Here is an 18,332-nt window from a genome sequence, read left to right as displayed (position 1 = left end):
GGAGAGTTTAAAGACTTACGAACTGCAAATTTTCTGGACGCCTTTTAAAGTTGACTGAGCTCATCAATGAGGCTTGGAATAACTAAAAGGCTGCTGATAAAATAATTTAAACCTAATTCTCAAATCTGAGATTAAAGTAAACTTAAAGAAACAATGTTTTGCTCACACACGTCCTGAAGCTCTTTGCCAGGACCCTGGCTTACCGAGGCAGTGAATGTGGTCCCGCACTGTGCAGTTGGCAGCGTAGCGCTGCCGAGGGCAGGACACTGTCATGCAGCTGCTGGAGTTGGAACACTCGTAATCCGTTTCTGGAAGCTGCCAGCAAAACCTGCAGGTCATATTGATGATGAAGTTCTTCCCAAATCTGGAGTCTTCATTCTGTATACCAAAGGACACAGAGTTAGTAAATCGTAAGACAGGAGTTCATTAATATGTAAATAAAACTAAACAGTCATGACACAAAGCTTCTACAACACTTCTAACTTGTACTAAATATCAGAAAAAGAGGTACCAAAACAATATGTATGCAAAACAAGTACATATGGTATGACCTATAACCATAAAAATATACAGCCAAATATACATGTCTAAGAAAAAACCTGGATAAATTCACGACAAAATATTAACAAAGGTTATCTCAAATTTCACCACACTTTTGCTCAGCTTCATTTTCAATAATGAGCATGTGTACCTTTGTTAACAGAGAAAAAAGAAATAAAAACTTATTTTATAAACCCACAGGGCCACTGAAAGCTGGAAAGAATATGTGAGTGCATTCGTTTAAGGCCACTTAGCTACAAGTTTTGAGTAGAAGTCAGATCCCCTAACCACCAGCCTGAAGTTCCTATATGTACAACATACTGCTATGCTTCTGAGTCCCATTTCTTCCCTAACATGTCCAATCATGATCCAGTAACAGCCCAGCACTCCAGGGCGATTACTGCTGCTCCCACAGCCACGAGCACTGGCATGATCAACTAAGAGGCAGTTCACAGAGAATCACTCTCCACCAGGAAAATCCACAGACATGTAGAAGCTCAGCAAGGATTCACTGCTGGCCCTCAGCTTTTGCTTTGAGAGATTTGGCTTTCCTCATCAATTTAAAAAGTTTTTCTTTTGTTTGTAAAAATAATCTGTAACCTCTCCAGAGATAACCACTTTTAATCTTCTATTTTTTCGATGTATATATTTATATATTTAAACCCCCAAAAAACAACCCAGTGCCGTTGAGTCGATTCCGACTCATAGCGACCCTATAGGACAGAGTAGAACTATTCACGTTAAGTGGAATTATACTGAAAGCATTTTGTAACCATTTTGAACCCAACTTCACATTACACAGAGCCCTGGTGGTGCAGTGGTTAAGAGCTACAACTGCTAACCAAGAGATCAGCAGTTCAAATCCACCAGCTGCTTCTTGGAAACCCTGTGGGGCAGTTCTACTCTGTCCTATAGGCCTGCTATGAGTTGGAATCAACAGAACAGTAACAGGTTTTGGTTTTCACATCACATAACCAAAAAACCAAACCTGTTCCCATCGAGTTGATTTCGACTCACAGGGACCCTATAAGGATAGACCGAAACTGCCCCATAGGGTTTGCAAGGCTGTCATCTGTACAGAAGCAGACTAGCCACATCTTTCTCCTGGTAAGTGGCTGATGTGTTCCAACCACTGACCTTTTGGTAAGCAGCCGAGTATTTAACCACTGTGCCACAAGGGCTCCTTATTCACATGTATATAGTAACACATACTTTTCAAAACCATTTTTAAATGGTCACACAGCCATCTCTGAAAGTATCATATTTGTTATTTTGATCAATGCAAAACTGCCATTTTATGGATAGTGTTTAACATTGGGTAAGGCTCCACCTGATTTAGGCTACACTGTTTTTATACGTCCGCACATTTCTAGTGATGCATTTATAAATTTTTTTTTTTAATTATTACAAATTATAAATTATTTTTTTGAAAGCTAGTAATACACGCACATGGTACAAATTTCACGACAGAACAGGGAAGTGAAGAGTAGGTCGGCCTCACCTGGCCTCCTTGCTCCAGCGAGCCTCTGCCCTCCCAGCACTGAGCACTGCTTACACATACTTGCTTCCCAGTACCCATGCACTTCCAGGGACAATCGATTCTAGTCTGTACACATGGAAGTTCATATCATACAGATTTCCTCTTTAAAAATTGAACTTTTCCACTGATTTTTACTCAAGTTTTTTTTTAATAATTTTTATTGTGCTTTAAGTGAAAGTTTAGAAATCAAGTCAGTCTCTCACACAAAAACCCATATACACCTTGCTACACACTCCCAATTACTCTCCCCTTAGTAAGACAGCCTGCTATCTCCCTCCACTCTCTTTTCGTGTCCTTTTCGCCAGCTTCTAACCCCCTCCACCCTCTCATCTCCCCTCCAGGCAGGAGATGCCAACATAGTCTCAAGTGTCCACCTGATCCAAGAAGCTCACTCCTCACCAGCATCCCTCTCCAACCCGTTGTCCAGTCCAATCCATGTCCGAAGAGTTGGCTTCGGGGATGGTTCCTGTCCTGGGCCAACAGAAGGTCTGGGCGCCATGACCACTGGGGTCCTTCTAGTCTCAGTCAGACCATTAAGTTCTGGTCTTATGAGAATTTGGGGTCTGCATCCCACTGCTCTCTTGCTCCCTCAGAGGTTCCCTGTTGTATTCCCTGTCAGGACAGTCATCAGTTATAGCCGGGCACCATCTAGTTCTTCTGGTCTCAGGATGATGTAGTTGCTGGTTCATGTGGCCCTTTCTGTCTCTTGGGCTTATAATCACCTTGTGTCCCTGGTGTTCTTCATTCTCCTTTGATCCAGGTGGGTTGAGACCAATTGATGCATCTTAGATGGCTGCTCGCTAGCATTTAAGACCCCAGACACCACTCTTCAAAGTGGGATGCATAATGTTTTGTTAATAGATTTTATTACGCCAATTGACTTAGATGCCCCTGAAACCATGGTCCCCAGACCCCTGCCCCTGCTACACTGGAGCTGCCTACTTCTTAACGACTACAATGTATTTATTCTCTTCTGTGGGTGTACGATCATTTAAAATGTCCCCTCTTGGGCTTTTAGATTGCTTCAAATCTTTTGCTTTGACGAACAATGCTACGAGGAATATCCTTATACATGCTTATCTACATCCACGTGCAAGAGTATCTGTAAGAAAGATTCCTAGATACGGAATCACTAGGTCAAAGACTCTATGCGTATGCTTGCCAGATACAACAAACTATCTCCAACAGGCTCATCAACTTACCCACTCACTGACTTGTCTTCTTATACCCTCACCAAATCAGAGTGCTATCAAACTTTGTTACTTTTTGCCACTATGATAGGTTAAAAATGCATCAACTTGTATTTATGAGAAAAATTAAACTTTTTTTTCATGTTGGAAGTCCATTTGTACTTCCTCTTCTATAAGCCACATGGTCTGAGTCCATTTTCCTACGGATTGTCATTATTTTCTCATTGGCTTTTCGGAACTCTTTAATTACCAATACTAATGCATTGTCCGTCACAGGCGTTAGAAACACTTTTCCTAGTTTGTCATTTGTCTTTTGACTTTATGCTTTTTTAGCACCATTGGAAATCTCTAATTTTTAAGTAGTCAAATATATCAATTCTTCCTTTTATGGCTTCTACATTTTCAAATTTAGAAAAACATTCACCACTTTGGTAATTAAAAAAAAACAAAACAAAAAACCTGTTTTCTCTGGCCCTTCAGGGTTTCATTATGTACATTACATCTTTGATCTATCCAGAACTTATTTTGATAAATAAAAACACTGGGATCCAACTCAATTTTTTAAAAAATAGCTACCTAGACATCTCAATATTAACTGAACCCATTTTCTCCTCACCATGAACAATCAACCTCTTCAAAGCTCATCAATGGTAAAAAGATTTGTCACCCTCCCCTCTGTCACCAGCTGCCATTACTAAGAGAACACAGAACTCATGAAGAAATTACACTTGCTTCAGATACCGCAGTGTAATGGATTGCTTTCGTGTGGCCTTTCTCATCATGGTCTTTAACTCCCACCCAAGTGATTGGGCAAGACTGTTCAGATATGGTAATTGTGGTCCACCAAAGAGACTGGTCAGTTTTGTTATTCCACTGGGCTTGAAATAAGCCACCCTAGAGACAGGAAAGAAAGAATTCCACCACCACCAAGGAAGAAGTCAGACCCAGCATATCCTTTTGACCCAGGATCCCTGCACTGAGACACTCCTAGAAGCAGGAGACTAAGGGAGCGAGCTGTAACCCTGAAAACCCAAACCAAACCCAAACCCACTGCCATCAAGTCGATTCCAACTCAAAGGCACTCAGCTTTCTCTCTCCATGGGCCGTGCCATCTCTTGCTGCCGGGTCTCTCCTGCCACCACTTCTCAGCATCTTTAGGGTTACAGGGAAACCCTGGTGGTGCAGTGGTTAAGTGCTATACTGCTAACCAAAATGCTGGCAGTTCGAATCTACCAGGCATTCCCTGGAACCTCTATAGGACAGTTCTACTCTGTCCTATAGGGTTGGTAGGAGTCAGAAAAGGCTCAACGGCAACGGTTTGGTTTGTTTGGTTTGGTTCTGCTTTTTGAACTTTGAGCGAGTGGTTTGCTGTTGGATGCACTGAGGCAGGAAAAGCCAGTGCCCATGAGAAGGAGCCCCCTTCCATGACTGGAAGTTAAGGGAGCCAGCGAATACACAGCTTGGTCTGCTCGCTTGTGGTGACCACCTGGGTCTACTCATGAGTGGAAGTGAGGAATGTGCATTGATGAAGAGACAGGCTGGGTATGGACACGCCCCACTGGTACCCGCTAACCTAGTCCACAGGGGCTAGGTAAGAGACAGAAAGGAAGGGCTGGCTGGCTGGTCAGAAGCAAAGGGAGTTGTGTGTGGATTCCTGTTTACGGGAGGAACTCAGCAGCCCAGTCGAAGGGGGCTGGGATGAGACTGTGTAAAGGGCTGTCTGAAATGCCAGGAGGTATGTGTGAACTCTGGAGCCTAAGGCTGCTACCCATTGTGACCTAGCTTGGATGGCTAGATGTGAGCTGACCAAAACCCGACCGAATGAAGAGAAAGATGTTTGACACCATGAGCTGGTGTAGATTGCTGCAATTTGATGACTTGCTCTGGACTGGACTTTGCCTAAGGATGCAGATGCTCAAAGTTCCAAACTGAACAGAGAGTCTTCAAGACCAGGAAAAAATGCCTGTTTCACACTACTGGTTTAGGGACGGGCAATTCAGACATCGGCTATCTAAAAGGGGGAAGATAAAGGCATGAAGTGACTGGCTTACTTGCTTTTGTGGATATGCTTATACTCAAAATGAGGGGGACAAGGGAGGACCCCCATTAAATAGTTCCATCTTTTCCTGATGGGTCTGAGGAAGAAAGGGTAGGGAAGGATGCTGATAGGATTGTAAATCATTTGTGAGTGCTGGTTGTTATCAGGGTTAACTGTGAGGGTAAAACTGTAGCTGTAGAAGCTAAGTGTGAAAGAGTGGACTGAGGGGGAGGCACTGCTGGACTGGAAAACAGTGGCAAAACCTAAAGCCCCTTAAAGGTTTTGCTATGCTGATACCTCGTGAGGATCAGAGCAAGGGAATAAATACTCTTCTCTCAGTTAAATTTTATCAGACACCAGAAAGTGTGAGGACGAGACAAACTATTGGGGAAACTGACCAGATCAGATGGATATCTGCAGCAGACTGGTACCTGAGTAACCTCACTGTGAGAACTCTTTGCCCTATTGAAGGACTACTGTTAATGACTGTTTCGGACTGGTAAAATGATTGAGACAGGGAAGTTCTCCTCCAAGTATATAAAAAAAAACATGACTAGAAAAGCCAGGAGGTGGCCTGCGGTGTAACAGATTGCTTTTGTGTGGCCTTTCTCTCCATGGTCTTGTAACTCTGACCCAGGTGATTGGGCAGGACTGTCTGCGCAGAAATGGTAATCGTGGCCTGCCTAAGGGACTGGTCAGCTTTGCCATCCAGTTGAGCTTGAAATGAGCCACCTCAGAGACGGGAAAGAGAATCCCACCACCACTGAGGACGAACAGTCAGGACCCAGCACATCCTTTGGACCTGGGATTCCTGTGCTGAGATGTTCCTGGAAGCAGGAGATTGAGAGAGAGAACAGTGAAGACACTGAGAAGTGGTGGCAGAAGAGACCCGGCAGCAGAAGACAGCATGGGGGCTTCGCAGCCCACAGAGAGAGAAAGGTCACCACCTTTGAGCAGGGGCCTAGAGCCAAAGGCAGGCCAATGAGCACAGCTGGGAAGAGGCTGTCCTGATGCAAGAATTGTATCCTGAGCATCTCTGAACCTGAACTGTAACCTACTACTTTCCTGATTTCATCACCATGGGAGCCCTGGTGGTGCTTCTACCTTGTGAAGTTAGAGAAGGTCAGGTGCCACCCCCATGCCGTTTTTACAGATACACTAGTGGACTGCTATCTTCTCTGAGTAACACAAAGCAACATTTCTGCCCAGCACATCTCCAGCTGGTGTAACTGGCTTGACAGTCACCATTTCATTGGAACAGTAGCTATCTGATATGGAGGGGATCGCAAGGTTTTATTTCTACTTATATAGCACTTAATGGGGTAGTTGTCCAAACAATTTCTTTGACTAGTGGAATCCAGGTGAGATTCCCTTAGCCAGTGAGACCTAGTCAAGGTGCATGGAGAGACGTGAGCTGGGAGAGAAAGTTCAAAATAAGGGGGGTAGGGAGGAAGGAAAGAGCAGGAGTGCACACAGGGGAGTGAGCAAGGGAACCTGTATGTGCCAGGGCATGCACTGGTCAAGGATTACCACTTTCTGAAATGGTCATCTATTTACCAAGGAGGCACCCTACACACCTTCATTAAACAAGTAAGGAAAGAGCACATGATCTGCCTGGATGACAGAGCAACACGGTCCTGGTAACCACGTCTCCTGAGAGCCAATTCGCAGAGCACCAGGCTCTGCTGGGACAGACGCTGGAGCACACAGCTGAAGAGGGCGGGCACCTGTTGTTTCACTGGCCAGAGGGAGGGAAGCAGATGGAAAGCAGGAGAGGGAGAATCCTACCCAGGGCCCGACTCAGCCAGGGGAGAAGACTGTACCACGACCACGGCCAAGAAGTTCAGAAACCTTCCTAAGCTCTCTACAACTGTCTGTTTTTCATCCTCTGCCTATTTTCCACTAGTGAAACTGTGTACTTGTCATTGCAACACTTAAAAAAGGAAGAAATCGAAAGGAATGCTAAAGAAGCTGAGGCAAACAACACTGAAGGCTTCATTATGGAAAAGTTCCCCTGAGACATCGAATAGTTTCCTCGTTATTCAGTGAGTATGTACTATATACCCTCAAATAAACAGGTCTGGCTACTAGGAAAAAAACTCTAAGATACAAAACAAAGATTCACTGGTAATTCAAGGATAGTCATAAAGACTATCTTACAATTAAGCTCAATGTTTCACCGTGCCTTCAAGGGTGATGCTGATATACGAAAACGGCAAATACATAAGCTCACAAAAATCAACTCTGGGCACTGAGAGAGCATGACAGCTTATGTCCCTTTGGAGTGACGCCTCCTATCTCAGTTATCCAGCGCTGCTGTAACAGAAATACCACAAGTGCATGGCTTTAACAAAGAAAAATCTATTCTCTCATAGTCTAGGAAGCTGGAAGTCCAAATTCGGGGTGCCAGATCCAGAGGAAGGTTTTCTCTCTGTCAGCTCTGCGGGTGGGGAGGTCCTTGTCATCAATCTTCCCCTGGTCTAGGAGCTTTTCAGCACAGGACCCCAGGTCCAAAGGACGTGCCCACTCCTGGCTCTTCTTGCTTGGTGGTAATGAAGTCCCCCTGTATCTCTGCTGGCTTCTCTCTTTTATATCTCAAAAGAGACTGACTCAAGATACATCCTAATCTTGTAGATTGAGTCCTGCCTCATTAACGTAACTACCTCTAATCCTGCCTCATAACACATAGGAAAATCACGTCAGATAACAAAACGGTAGACAATCACAAAACGCTGGGAATCATGGCCTTGCCAAGTTGACACATTTTGGGGGACTCAATTCAACCGATAACAATTCCCTAGCTTCTGATACTGACGTAAGAGGAATTACAGAAAGGGCCTGGGGCTGGAAGGAGCCTTCGGATCTAGCCCCTTGCAGACCAAATTCCAAAGAATAGAGGGGAAAAAGGTACTTGGTTCAAATGAGTGGAGGGAATGCTGGAAATGCCGTGTCAGCAGGGGAGAGTACAGAATCTGTTTTTTTTTCCCCGGACTACTTCCCAGAATGAGGGTTCCATAGAAAAACTTTAGGAAAAGCTGTTCCGGATGAATCCCCTTGTTTTACATAAGAGATCAATAAACCACTTGGCTAGTTTCAGCAGGGCCAAGGGCAAAACACTGCTTCAGTACTAACTTCTACTCTTTATCTTGCCCAGATCCCAGGAGAGAATTTCCAGACAAGGGAGTGTGCAATAGCTACACAGTCCACTTGTTAAAAATCCAGAGAGCTGTCTGCCTGACCTATTCAGATTCGGCAGGTCTGAGGCTGCCTCCAAATGTCTGTGATTCTAACAGGAGCCCACAGAGCTCCAAGCAGGCATTCTAGAGCACTATCTAAGGAACACTGACTATGAAAGCCTTTCTAGGCTCCTTTTTTCCTGTCTAGGTCAAAATATCAGAGCTCAGCTGTAAGTTTGATGACTGTAACAGGGTCGTTTTTAATGGGCAAACGGTCAGTGCACTTAAGCTCCAATTTATCCTCATGTCAAAAAACTGTCATTCAAACCCTTGCAACCAAATTTTGCTTTGAAATGGAGCTTCGGTCTTCTGATAAAGCTGACTGTATTCCGAAAATATGACTTACAAAATGCAGAGCACTTCTCTCAGAATTTTCCCCCAATGATGCAGCCTAAACTATACTTTAACTCGAAGTTTACAAAGAATTTATTTAGAATAAGTAAGTTGTGGTACTTACAATACAGGTAACAGAAGGCTTGACTGTGCAGTCAAAAGCGACAGGCTTCCCATAGACACAGGAGAAATTGGTCTTGCATTCGACACAGTCGGCCGGAAGTCGGCTACACAAACCATTGCTCGGACACTTCATCATGTAAGGTGGGATTTCGGTACTTTCTATGCAAGGTGAGAGAGAAGCTTATTCTCTTACAATACTGGTCAGAATAACAGAAGAAAGCAATCATTTTCTAAGGTTAAGAGACATGATCATTAGCAATGAGATGTTAGAGGTGAGGGTGTCTACGCTGAGAAGGTTGGACATGTGACAGCTGACCAGCAAAGAAAAGAGCCCACCGCTGACTCAAAACACAGCTAGAGACCTGTGCAACACTAAAACGAAAGAAGTCTACTGGAAACTGCTAGAGATCTGAGATTCAAGCCTTGAGCACTTTATCTCATTAAATACGAAACTGAAAAAAAAAAAATCTTATTACAATCCTTAGTTACACCTGAGAGGGGGGTGTTACAGGTAGAAGGCAATGAAAAGGGGAGAAGGAATGACAATGCGTAGGGGGACACCCCACGTCCACTGGAGGAGGGGCATGCTGGATGTGCCCTCGAGCAGACACTTGGTACTAGTGGGGCCATTAGCATGCTGCTGCTCCAAGCACATGACTCCTCCATCCTTCAGCCCACACCCTACTGAACACCTACTATGTTCCACTAGGACTACTGTGGTGAACAAGACAGGCAAGACCCTGCTCTAAACAAGTAAATGAGCAAAATTACTACATACAGTGAAAAGTGCTATGAAGGACTTACAGTGGGCAGTAAGAGAGAAAGAGCAATGGGGAAGGAGATGTCTGTGCTAGCCAACAGGGCCTAAGGGAAGGACTCAGTCAGTAGGGCCTAAGGGAAGGATTCTTTGAGGAGGTGATACAGAAACCTGAAAACGGCAGTAACAAACACCCACCTAAGCAAGGCGTTCTAGGCCCAGGGAAGATGAAGAATGAAGTGGCTTTATGCAGGGAAGAGCTCGAAGGACTCTCAGGAGGCTACTGAGGGCTGAAGGGGGAGGAGAGAGAGGAGGCAGGTGCCCCGTCATGCACGGACCAGCAGGGGAAAGCGGGGAGTCTGGATCTTCAGCTGAGTGCAACGGGAAACTAACCTAACCAGATGTACACTTTACAAGAGTAATTCTGTGTCCATGTGGCAGCACTGAGACTGTCTCCACAGAACAGACGATGGTGGCCTGGGTCTGGGGGACAGCTCTGGAGGCAGAGAACGGTAGGCAATTCAAATGCCCGACAGGTAAAACCGGGTGAAGACTTGCTGCTGAAGAACTGGACGAGGGGCTGAGGGAAAGGGAGGAAGCTGGACTTCGATTCATGCAAAATGAAGGAAGAAGTACGGCCGCTTTCCTGTTCTGATTGGTTTTGGGAGTTGTGAACAGAGAGTTGTATTTTAGACATATTAAGTTTGAGATGCAGCCAAATTGCAATGTCAAGCAGACATCCAGATAGTCTTTATAAATTCACACTATATAAATATGAAGCGGAAACCCTGGTGGCGTAGTGGTTAAGTGCTACAGCTGCTAACCAAAGGGTCGGCAGTTCAAATCTGCCAGGTGCTCCTTGGAAACTCTGCTGGGCAGTTCTACCCTGTCCTATAGGGTCGCTATGAGTTGGAATCGACTCGACAGCACCGGGTTTGGTTTTTTGGTAAATATGAAGCAAGATTTTGTGTGAAGTTAAAACCCTAGTAACATATAAATTGCAGCAACTTGGATGACTCTCCAGTGCATCATGCGAAGTGTAAAAAGTCAGACTCAAAAGGTTACATACTGTTTAATTCCATATATATGACATTCTGGAAAAGGCAAAACTTTAGGGACACATAAGGAATCACTGGTTGTCAGAGGCTGGGAACGGGGGAAGTGGTGCCTACAAAGGGCAGAAGGGGACTTTGGGGAGGGTGATGGAACCACTCTATCGAGTATGGCGGTAGTTCCAGAACTGCACGTATTTGTCAAATCATAGAGCTATACGTTAAAAAGGGAGATTTTATTATATGTAAATACACCTCAATAAACCTGATTTAAAAAAAAAAAGGGGGGGGCCAAAACTGTAAAATGTATCTCAGAGTTAAATGAACTTACATAACCGTGTGCCTAGCTAGCGTCACGCATGTACCATGATGGGGGGGGCTCTTTATCACTGGTTAACATAAGCAAACATCTGCACGCAAAAAAACAGATGCGGCAGCCTCAGACCAGCGTACCCACAGTGACGTATGCGATACTCTGTATGCACTACTCTACACTGGGGTCTAGTCAACGACCAAGAGCCTGGGCTTCTGCACATTCAGCCGCTGAAGCCCTCTAAACCAAACCAAAAGCCCACTGCCACCGAGTCAATTCCAACTCACGGCAACCCTATGGGACAGAGGGTACCCCTAACTACACACCTGCACCATGCCAGATCCTGCTGCAACAGATGGGTGGCTACAGTGTGTGATTCGAGTCCACACTAAATGTCAAGAGACACAGAATTGTAGCTTTATCTTCAAAACACAACATTGTATTTTGTTGGGGACTAATTTACAAGGGAAACAGAACTGCAACTGGTTCTTCCAGGAATAGCTACCGTTTGTGAGGACTCAAGCTGACCTTACTGTGCACGGCAGTGTGCTGAAGAACACAGCTAAATGGTAGCCTTGCCACATGGGAACCAGATGGAAGGCCAGGTCCACACATTATTTAATTTTACAGTTATGAGGAATCACAGCAATTTGTCTCCAGCGTACTGGAATGGAGTTTAGACACCTGCAATTGACGCAGGGTTCTACCACTGGCCAGCTGTGTGACCTGGGTTAACAGCTCGAGAGCTGAGCACCTCACTGGTAAAAACACTTAATCTCCCCGGTAAAAACACTTAATTGATAACTGTCCCCAAAATGGCTATGAAAATTAAAAGTGTGAATGTATACATAATGTTAATGCTGGGTACAAGTTAGGAGCCCCCCAAAAATCTATTATTTTACAAGATGAAAAACTAAGGCTAAGAGCTGTGTGGATTTGTTCAAAATCACAGACGGAGCCTGTGGCAAAAAAGAACCAGAACTCAAAATCTTCTGACTTCCAATCCTATGTTCTTTTCACTTAATTCACCAATTTGGGAATGAAGCCACAGACACTCTCTAACTATGAATAAATCAGTACTAACTTTGGAAAATGCCTGTCATTATTCCACGTTGGTACTTTAAAATATCATTTACGTACTAACAACATTCAAAATAATTGTCTCTATATTAATAACCCGTTCAGAGGGTCGCAATTTTTTCCTCTGGCCAACCTACCCAGGTATACAGTATGTTTTCATCAGTTAAGAAAGGATCGAAATTGCAAGCATTTTGACTGAAACGGGGCTTTCACAAACATCCGAAAGACTAAAGGATTCTCGTTTTTTTCTCTATAAAATAATCTACATTTTAAATTCAAGTATGTTGCTGCCTCCTACTACTTTTTTACACCCAAATAAAAATCAGAAAAACACCTCTGCCAGTTTCAGTTCATTGAAATAGTGGAAACCTGGAGGGATGAAACTACAGAAACAAAAGTTGCACTTTGCAAAACACACAAATGCCTGCTTAAAACTAGTCCTACTTAGAGCTGTTATATGAAATGGGTAATCCTACAAAATACCTTCTTCTATTCTGTCATATTACTACATGTCTGGGAGCTAGTCACTTAGAATCACAAAGCTGAAATGACTTTAGAGGGTCAGACTAACCCCATCACCTTAAAGGTGAGGAAACAGAACCTCAAACGGTGAATAATTTACTCAAGGTCTCAGCAGCACGACCAGATCTAGACCCCAGGTTTCTATACTTTTCTCTGTGATCCTTCAATTTCACACTGTCTTGGGGGAGCATTTAAGACCCAACATCAGAAACAGGGTTCAAGAAGTAAAAGAAAGTTTCTGAAAGAAGCACTGGTTGAAAGTTATACTGAGGGATGAATTGGATAAAATGATAGAAACAGGAAATAAGGAGACTGCAAAAAGAAATGAGGCAGAAATGTTAAAAGGTATTCAAAACAAGACTGTCTACAGAAAAACGTGCATCCGCCCTTCACGTAATCTACAATACGATAATATATTCAAAAACAGAAACTGACTTTGCATACTAAAAAAAATTTATTTCAAAAAGAGAGAAACCACTAGATATAAATATGCACATTTACTAGAATACGAAATGTCTGGTACCTGCTGCTCTGGGGACTTCCGTGAATGTGCGTGTTGGACCCGGGTCCTTTATTGACTGAGCCATCGGTTGCGAATGCTCTAAATTTAAGGATCCTACAATTAGAGAACCCACCAGGCGCTCCTTGCCAACTCCGGGGCGGTTCTACTCCGTCCTAGGGGGTCGCGATGAGTCGGAACCGACTCGACGGCAACGGGTTTGTTTTTTAACAACTAGAGAAAGACGTTATCCTGGGTTATGAAAGCTTCGGTTTGTGTGGTTATCACGCAGGTCCCACACGAGACCAGTAACTTCTCGTGAAAACCTCACAGCCCGACTGCTCACGGGACTAAATGGCGCAACGCCAGCACGGCCAACACCAATCCAGATCCTCGGGCAACTGGGGAACAAAGGGTGATACTGGGACCCTGCTCTGCCTCCCTGGCCGAGCCCCGAGCCCGCGGGCACCGCTCGAGGCCTCCGCGGCCGAGCCAGCAGCTCGGGGGCCCCTGAGCACAGAAGACTCGGCCACGACCGCCGGGACGCGCCGCCCTCGGCCCGCCACCTGCCTCCGCCCTCCACCCGCGGGGCCCAGTCGGGGCGCCTCCCGCAGCTCCTGGGGTCCCCCCTCTTCTCAGCCCGCACCCCGGTGTGGACCCTGGCTCTTGCACTCACCACCGCCCGAGAAGATGTAGAACTGTGAGAGGAAAAGCAACAAACAGCAGAAGCGCCGAAGCAGAAGCTGCAGGCCCGCTGCAGCCGCCATCTTAGCGGCGCGCGCACACTTCTGGGGCCAGGAGGTAAGGCTTGCCGGAGAGGCGGGGCTCGTCCGAGGGGCGGGCCATCCGGGGCGGGGTTTATCCAGGGCGGGGCTCATATGGGGGCGGGGCTTTCCGAGGCGGGGCCGTCCGGGACTGGTCATCCTCCGAGGGGCGGGGTTCGTCCGGGGCGGGGCGTATCCGGGGCGGGGCCTGTCCGGGCGGGGCTTGTCGGAGAGGCGGGGCTCGTCCGAGAGGCGGGCCTTCTGGGGCGGGGCTCCTCCGAGGGGCGGGCCTTCTGCGGGCGGGGCTTGTCCGGGGCGGGGCTCCTCCGAGGGGCGGGGCTCGTCTGGGGCGGGGCCGTCTGGGGCGGGGCTCCTCCGAGGGGCGGTCCGTCCGAGGGGCGGAGCCCTCAGGAGCCCGGGGCGGAGGCGCGCGGCGGCTGGGACGGCCTGGTCGCCCTCTGGCGCGCTTCTCCGGTGGTGTCTGGAAAGGTCGGTCCCCTGCCACGCACCGCGGAGACGTTTTCCTGAGAAACAGGGTTGGTGTGGGCGGCCGCGACCCCGCGAGGGTCCTCCGTTCCAAAACTTGCCTTACCTCTCTTTCCACAGCTAGAGACCAGGAATGTCGCCTGGGGGCCGAAATTCACACCAGAAGCAACTGAAGGCGGAAGCCAGCAAATTTGGGAGGTTGGCCACCTTTCTTATTTGAATGGCTGTGTATATTATAGATAAAAATTCTCTGTATGCTAGGTACTACATGATGGTTTTGATGACATCATCACAATCACATACTTGGAGCCCTGGTGGCGCAGTGGTTAAGAGCTCAGCTGCTAACCAAAAGGTCGGCAGTTGGAATCCACCAGCCGCTCCTTGGAAACCCTATGGGGCAGTTCTATTCTGTCATATAGAGTCACTGTAGGGTCACTATCAGTCGTAATGAACTCGACGGCAAAGGGTTTTGTTTTGGGTGGTTGAATCTCGTACTGGTTTTACAGATGAAGGAACAGGCTCGGAGAGGTTGTAGTGGGCCAAACACAGAGGGAGAAGCCACCCAAAGTGTGACAGGCGGGCTGTGAGGGGCCCGCTGCCCTGGATCTGAGAGCTGGCACTGGTCTGTGCCCAGCAAGCATTTCTGTGGCCCGCCTCAGCCCGCAGCACTGGCCAACTCCTTAAAAATAGGCATTACTTCCAGAAAATTCTTCTAAGAATGGGAGAGAGAAGACATTCCAAGAGCCAGCAAATCTCAAGACTTCAAGGGACTGGGACAAGAGCCCTATGAGAAGAGCATTCAAAGCATGGGCTTCTCCCTGGAGATGGCCAGCCTTGGGGATAGGAGCTGCACCCCATGCCAGCAGGCTCCCTGTGAACTCGTATTTCCATCACAGCATACTCTGTACTGTGCTGTAGACATTTCTCTCTTCTTACCTACCTGCCACAAGAGCAGATTATTTTGGGGTTTTCTGACTTCCCATTCCCTCATGACCCTGTTTGATAAATTTAAAAAAATACACAAAATAGTGCCTGATACAAAATAAGTCCTCAAATATTTGCTTAAAAGATTATATTCCACAATTTGCCGCATATAGTGTATGGAAGGAATACACAGAGTCATTATACCAAAAAGAATTAGTCGATGTTCAACCATTTCAAGAGGTAGCATATGATGAGGAACCAATGGTACTGAAGGAAGATGTCCAAGCTGCTGTGAAGGCATTGGCGAAAAACAAGTCTCCAAGAACTGACAGACTATCAGTTGAGATGTTTCATTGAACTCATGCAGCGCTGGAAGTGCTCAGTCACCTATGCCAAGAAATATGGAAGACAGCTTCCTGGCCAACTGACTGGAAGAGATCCATATTTATGCCTATTCCCAAGAAAGGTGATCCAACTGAATTTGGAAATAATAGAACAATATCATTAATATCACACGCAAGCAAAATTTTGCTGCAGATCATTCAAAAACGGCTGCAGCAGTGTTTCGACAGGGAACTGCCAGTTTCAGAAGAGGACATGGAACCAGGGGTATCATTGCTGATGTCAGATGGATCCTGACTGAAAGCAGAGAATACCAGAAGGATGTTTACCTGTGTTTTATTGACTATGCAAAGGCATTCAACTCTGTGGATCATAACAAATTACAGATAACATTGTGAAGAATGGGAATTCCAGAACACTTAATTATGCTCATGAGGAACTTCTACATGGATCAAGAGACAGTTGTTTGGACAGAACAAGGGGATACTACTGAGTGGTTTAAAGTCAGGAAAGGTGTGTGTCAGGGTTGTATCCTTTCACCATACCTATTCAATCTGTACGCTCAGCAGATAATCTGAGAAGCGAGACTATATGAAGAACAGGGCATCAGGATTGGAGGAAGATTCATTAACAACCTGCGTTAGGCAGATAACACAACCTTGCTTGCTGAAAGTGAAAAGGACTTGAAGCACTTACTAATGAAGATCAAAGACCACAGCCTTCAGTATGCATTACACCTCAGTGAAAAGAAAACAAAAATCCTCACAACTGGGCCAGTGAGCAACATTATGATAAATGGAGAAAAGATTGAAGTTGTCAAGGATTTCATTTTACTTGGCTCCACAATCAACACCCATGGAAGCAGCAGTTAAGAAATCAAAAGACACATTGCAGTGGGCAAATCTGCTGCAAAGGACCTCTTTAAAGTGTTGAAAAGCAAAGATGTCACCTTGAAGACCAAGGTGCACCTGACCCAAGCCATGATATTTTCAATCACATCATATGCATGTGAAAGCTGGACAATGAGTAAGGACGATGGAAGAAGAATCGACGCCTTTGAGTTGGGATGCTGGAGAATATTGAATATACCATGGACTGCTGAAAGAACAAACGAATCTGTCTTGGATGAAGTCCAACCAGAATGCTCCTCAGAAGCAAGGATGGCAAGACTGCATCTTACATTCTTTGGACATGTTGTCAGGAGGGATCAGTCCCTGGAGAAGGACATCATGCTTGATAAAGTACGGGGTCAGCAGAAAAGAGGAAGACCCTCAACGAGGTGGATTGACACAATGGCTGCAACAATGGGCTCAAGCATAACAACAACTGTAAGGATGGCTCAGGACCAGGCAGTGTTCCGTTAGTTTTGCATCAGGTCACCATGAGTGAAAACTTGACTCGCTGGCACCTAACAACAACAGCACTGTACAGCTCTGATATATAATACTATTTTGTTTACCAACTGTTTTCACTGTCCATTTATTTCAGGAAGCTAACTATGTGTGTTGAAGGAGAGAGCATGTCTTGAATTTATTTTGAATGCCACAGTACCTAACCAAATAAATACTTCTTGATTGGTAGCTAAATTCTCTATTGACATAAAGGCTTTTTAATTAAGGTATTCTTCTTTTCACAGTTAAAATCTGAAATTCATCTGAGTCTATAAATAGTAGATTATCATTCCATCAAAAAAGGTAATTTAAGTCTAGGTGAGCAGCTTATTGTGGTATAAGCCCAAAGCTGAATCATTGGAAGTGCCATATGATGCATTTTATTTGGGAATATATTTTTTCTAAAGATGAACAAGGCTCAATTATGAATTAGAAGCATTAAAACAGCAACTCATAAGCTACAGTGCAAACAACAGTAGATTCCACAACACTGAATTTCTTTGATGTTTAGAGCTCTTTGTCAGTAATCCAATACTTAGTACTAGCTTCTTTGTGGTTGTTGGTTAGTTAAAACAAATCAAGCAATGATTCCAATTTGGGAGATAAAGTTTACAGTGTGAGTTTTTGTAAAAACAACCATAAAAATACCTGAGACATAATGTTATTAGAAAATAAGATTTTTCCCCCATATTCAAAACAACTTTGCAGATTTTTATTTGAAGCCTGTCTTTTGAAAATCATAAATATTAGCAATAACATAATCCTCATTTCCTAGTATTTCCCCCTTTCAATGATAACATTTTCCTATTTCAGTCTCTCAAGACATTGATTTCTTGAAAATGTCCCAAGCTTGTCCTCCTGAATTGTCCTCAGAGCACATCAGTGAATTAAACAGTTGGTTCATATCAGCTACTCATTCACTGTCTCCTGTCTTCACCGTGCCCATCAGTGAGCCTAAAGTTCTTAGAAGTACTAACAGGTTAAATGGTTAAGAAAAATGCATTTTCAAGGGTCAAAACAAGTTCTACAGAAGTGAGTACAAGGAAAGGACTTCAGAAGTCTTCCTCTGCATTCAGTGTACGTGAGTTCTTGAGATTCTTCAATTTATCCATGGCAGAAGTTGCTGAAATCTCTCCATGAATTTTGTTGTCTCTCGTTCGAACATTTACAGCATTATTCATCTTTTCCTTTTCTCCAACCAC

The 18,332-nt window shown here is 45.1% G+C and overlaps 3 protein-coding genes across 5 annotated transcripts in view; 1 reads left to right on the top strand and 2 right to left on the bottom strand.

Moving 5' to 3' along the window:
• The window catches only part of TM2D3 (TM2 domain containing 3), a 25,003-nt gene extending 10,974 nt beyond the window's left edge, over positions 1–14,029 (bottom strand). Inside the window, exons 1-4 of one of the 2 annotated variants that reach the window (XM_003420608.4) lie at positions 13,900–14,029; positions 13,248–13,325; positions 9,002–9,159; positions 204–378 (exon numbers count right to left, since the gene is read on the bottom strand). In XM_003420608.4, coding sequence (XP_003420656.1) covers positions 204–378; positions 9,002–9,159; positions 13,248–13,325; positions 13,900–13,990 — 502 coding nt within the window. In that variant the 5' untranslated portion in view covers positions 13,991–14,029. The remainder of the gene's footprint in view (positions 1–203; positions 379–9,001; positions 9,160–13,247; positions 13,326–13,899) is intronic. The other variant, XM_010600158.3, reaches the window with a different exon arrangement.
• Positions 12,331–18,332, top strand: LOC135233068 (uncharacterized). Its single transcript, XM_064296237.1, has 2 exons — positions 12,331–14,024; positions 14,594–18,332. The coding sequence occupies exon 1, from the start codon at positions 13,578–13,580 to the stop codon at positions 13,917–13,919; it is 342 nt and encodes a 113-aa protein (XP_064152307.1). The 5' UTR covers positions 12,331–13,577; the 3' UTR covers positions 13,920–14,024; positions 14,594–18,332.
• Positions 16,943–18,332, bottom strand: part of TARS3 (threonyl-tRNA synthetase 3) — a 97,920-nt gene continuing 96,530 nt past the window's right edge. For both annotated transcript variants that reach the window (XM_064296235.1, XM_064296236.1), the window contains one exon: positions 16,943–18,331. In XM_064296235.1, coding sequence (XP_064152305.1) covers positions 18,183–18,331 — 149 coding nt within the window. In that variant the 3' untranslated portion in view covers positions 16,943–18,182. The remainder of the gene's footprint in view (position 18,332) is intronic.

This window comes from Loxodonta africana, chromosome 13 (assembly GCF_030014295.1).
Source record: "Loxodonta africana isolate mLoxAfr1 chromosome 13, mLoxAfr1.hap2, whole genome shotgun sequence".
Classification (NCBI taxonomy): Eukaryota; Metazoa; Chordata; class Mammalia; order Proboscidea; family Elephantidae; genus Loxodonta; species Loxodonta africana.
This window is presented reverse-complemented; position numbering and strand designations above follow the sequence as displayed.

Bases quoted from the DNA above. Each gene is read 5' to 3' on its own strand.
- LOC135233068 (XM_064296237.1), top strand. From the start codon at position 13,578: ATGGCGCAACGCCAGCACGGCCAACACCAATCCAGATCCTCGGGCAAC.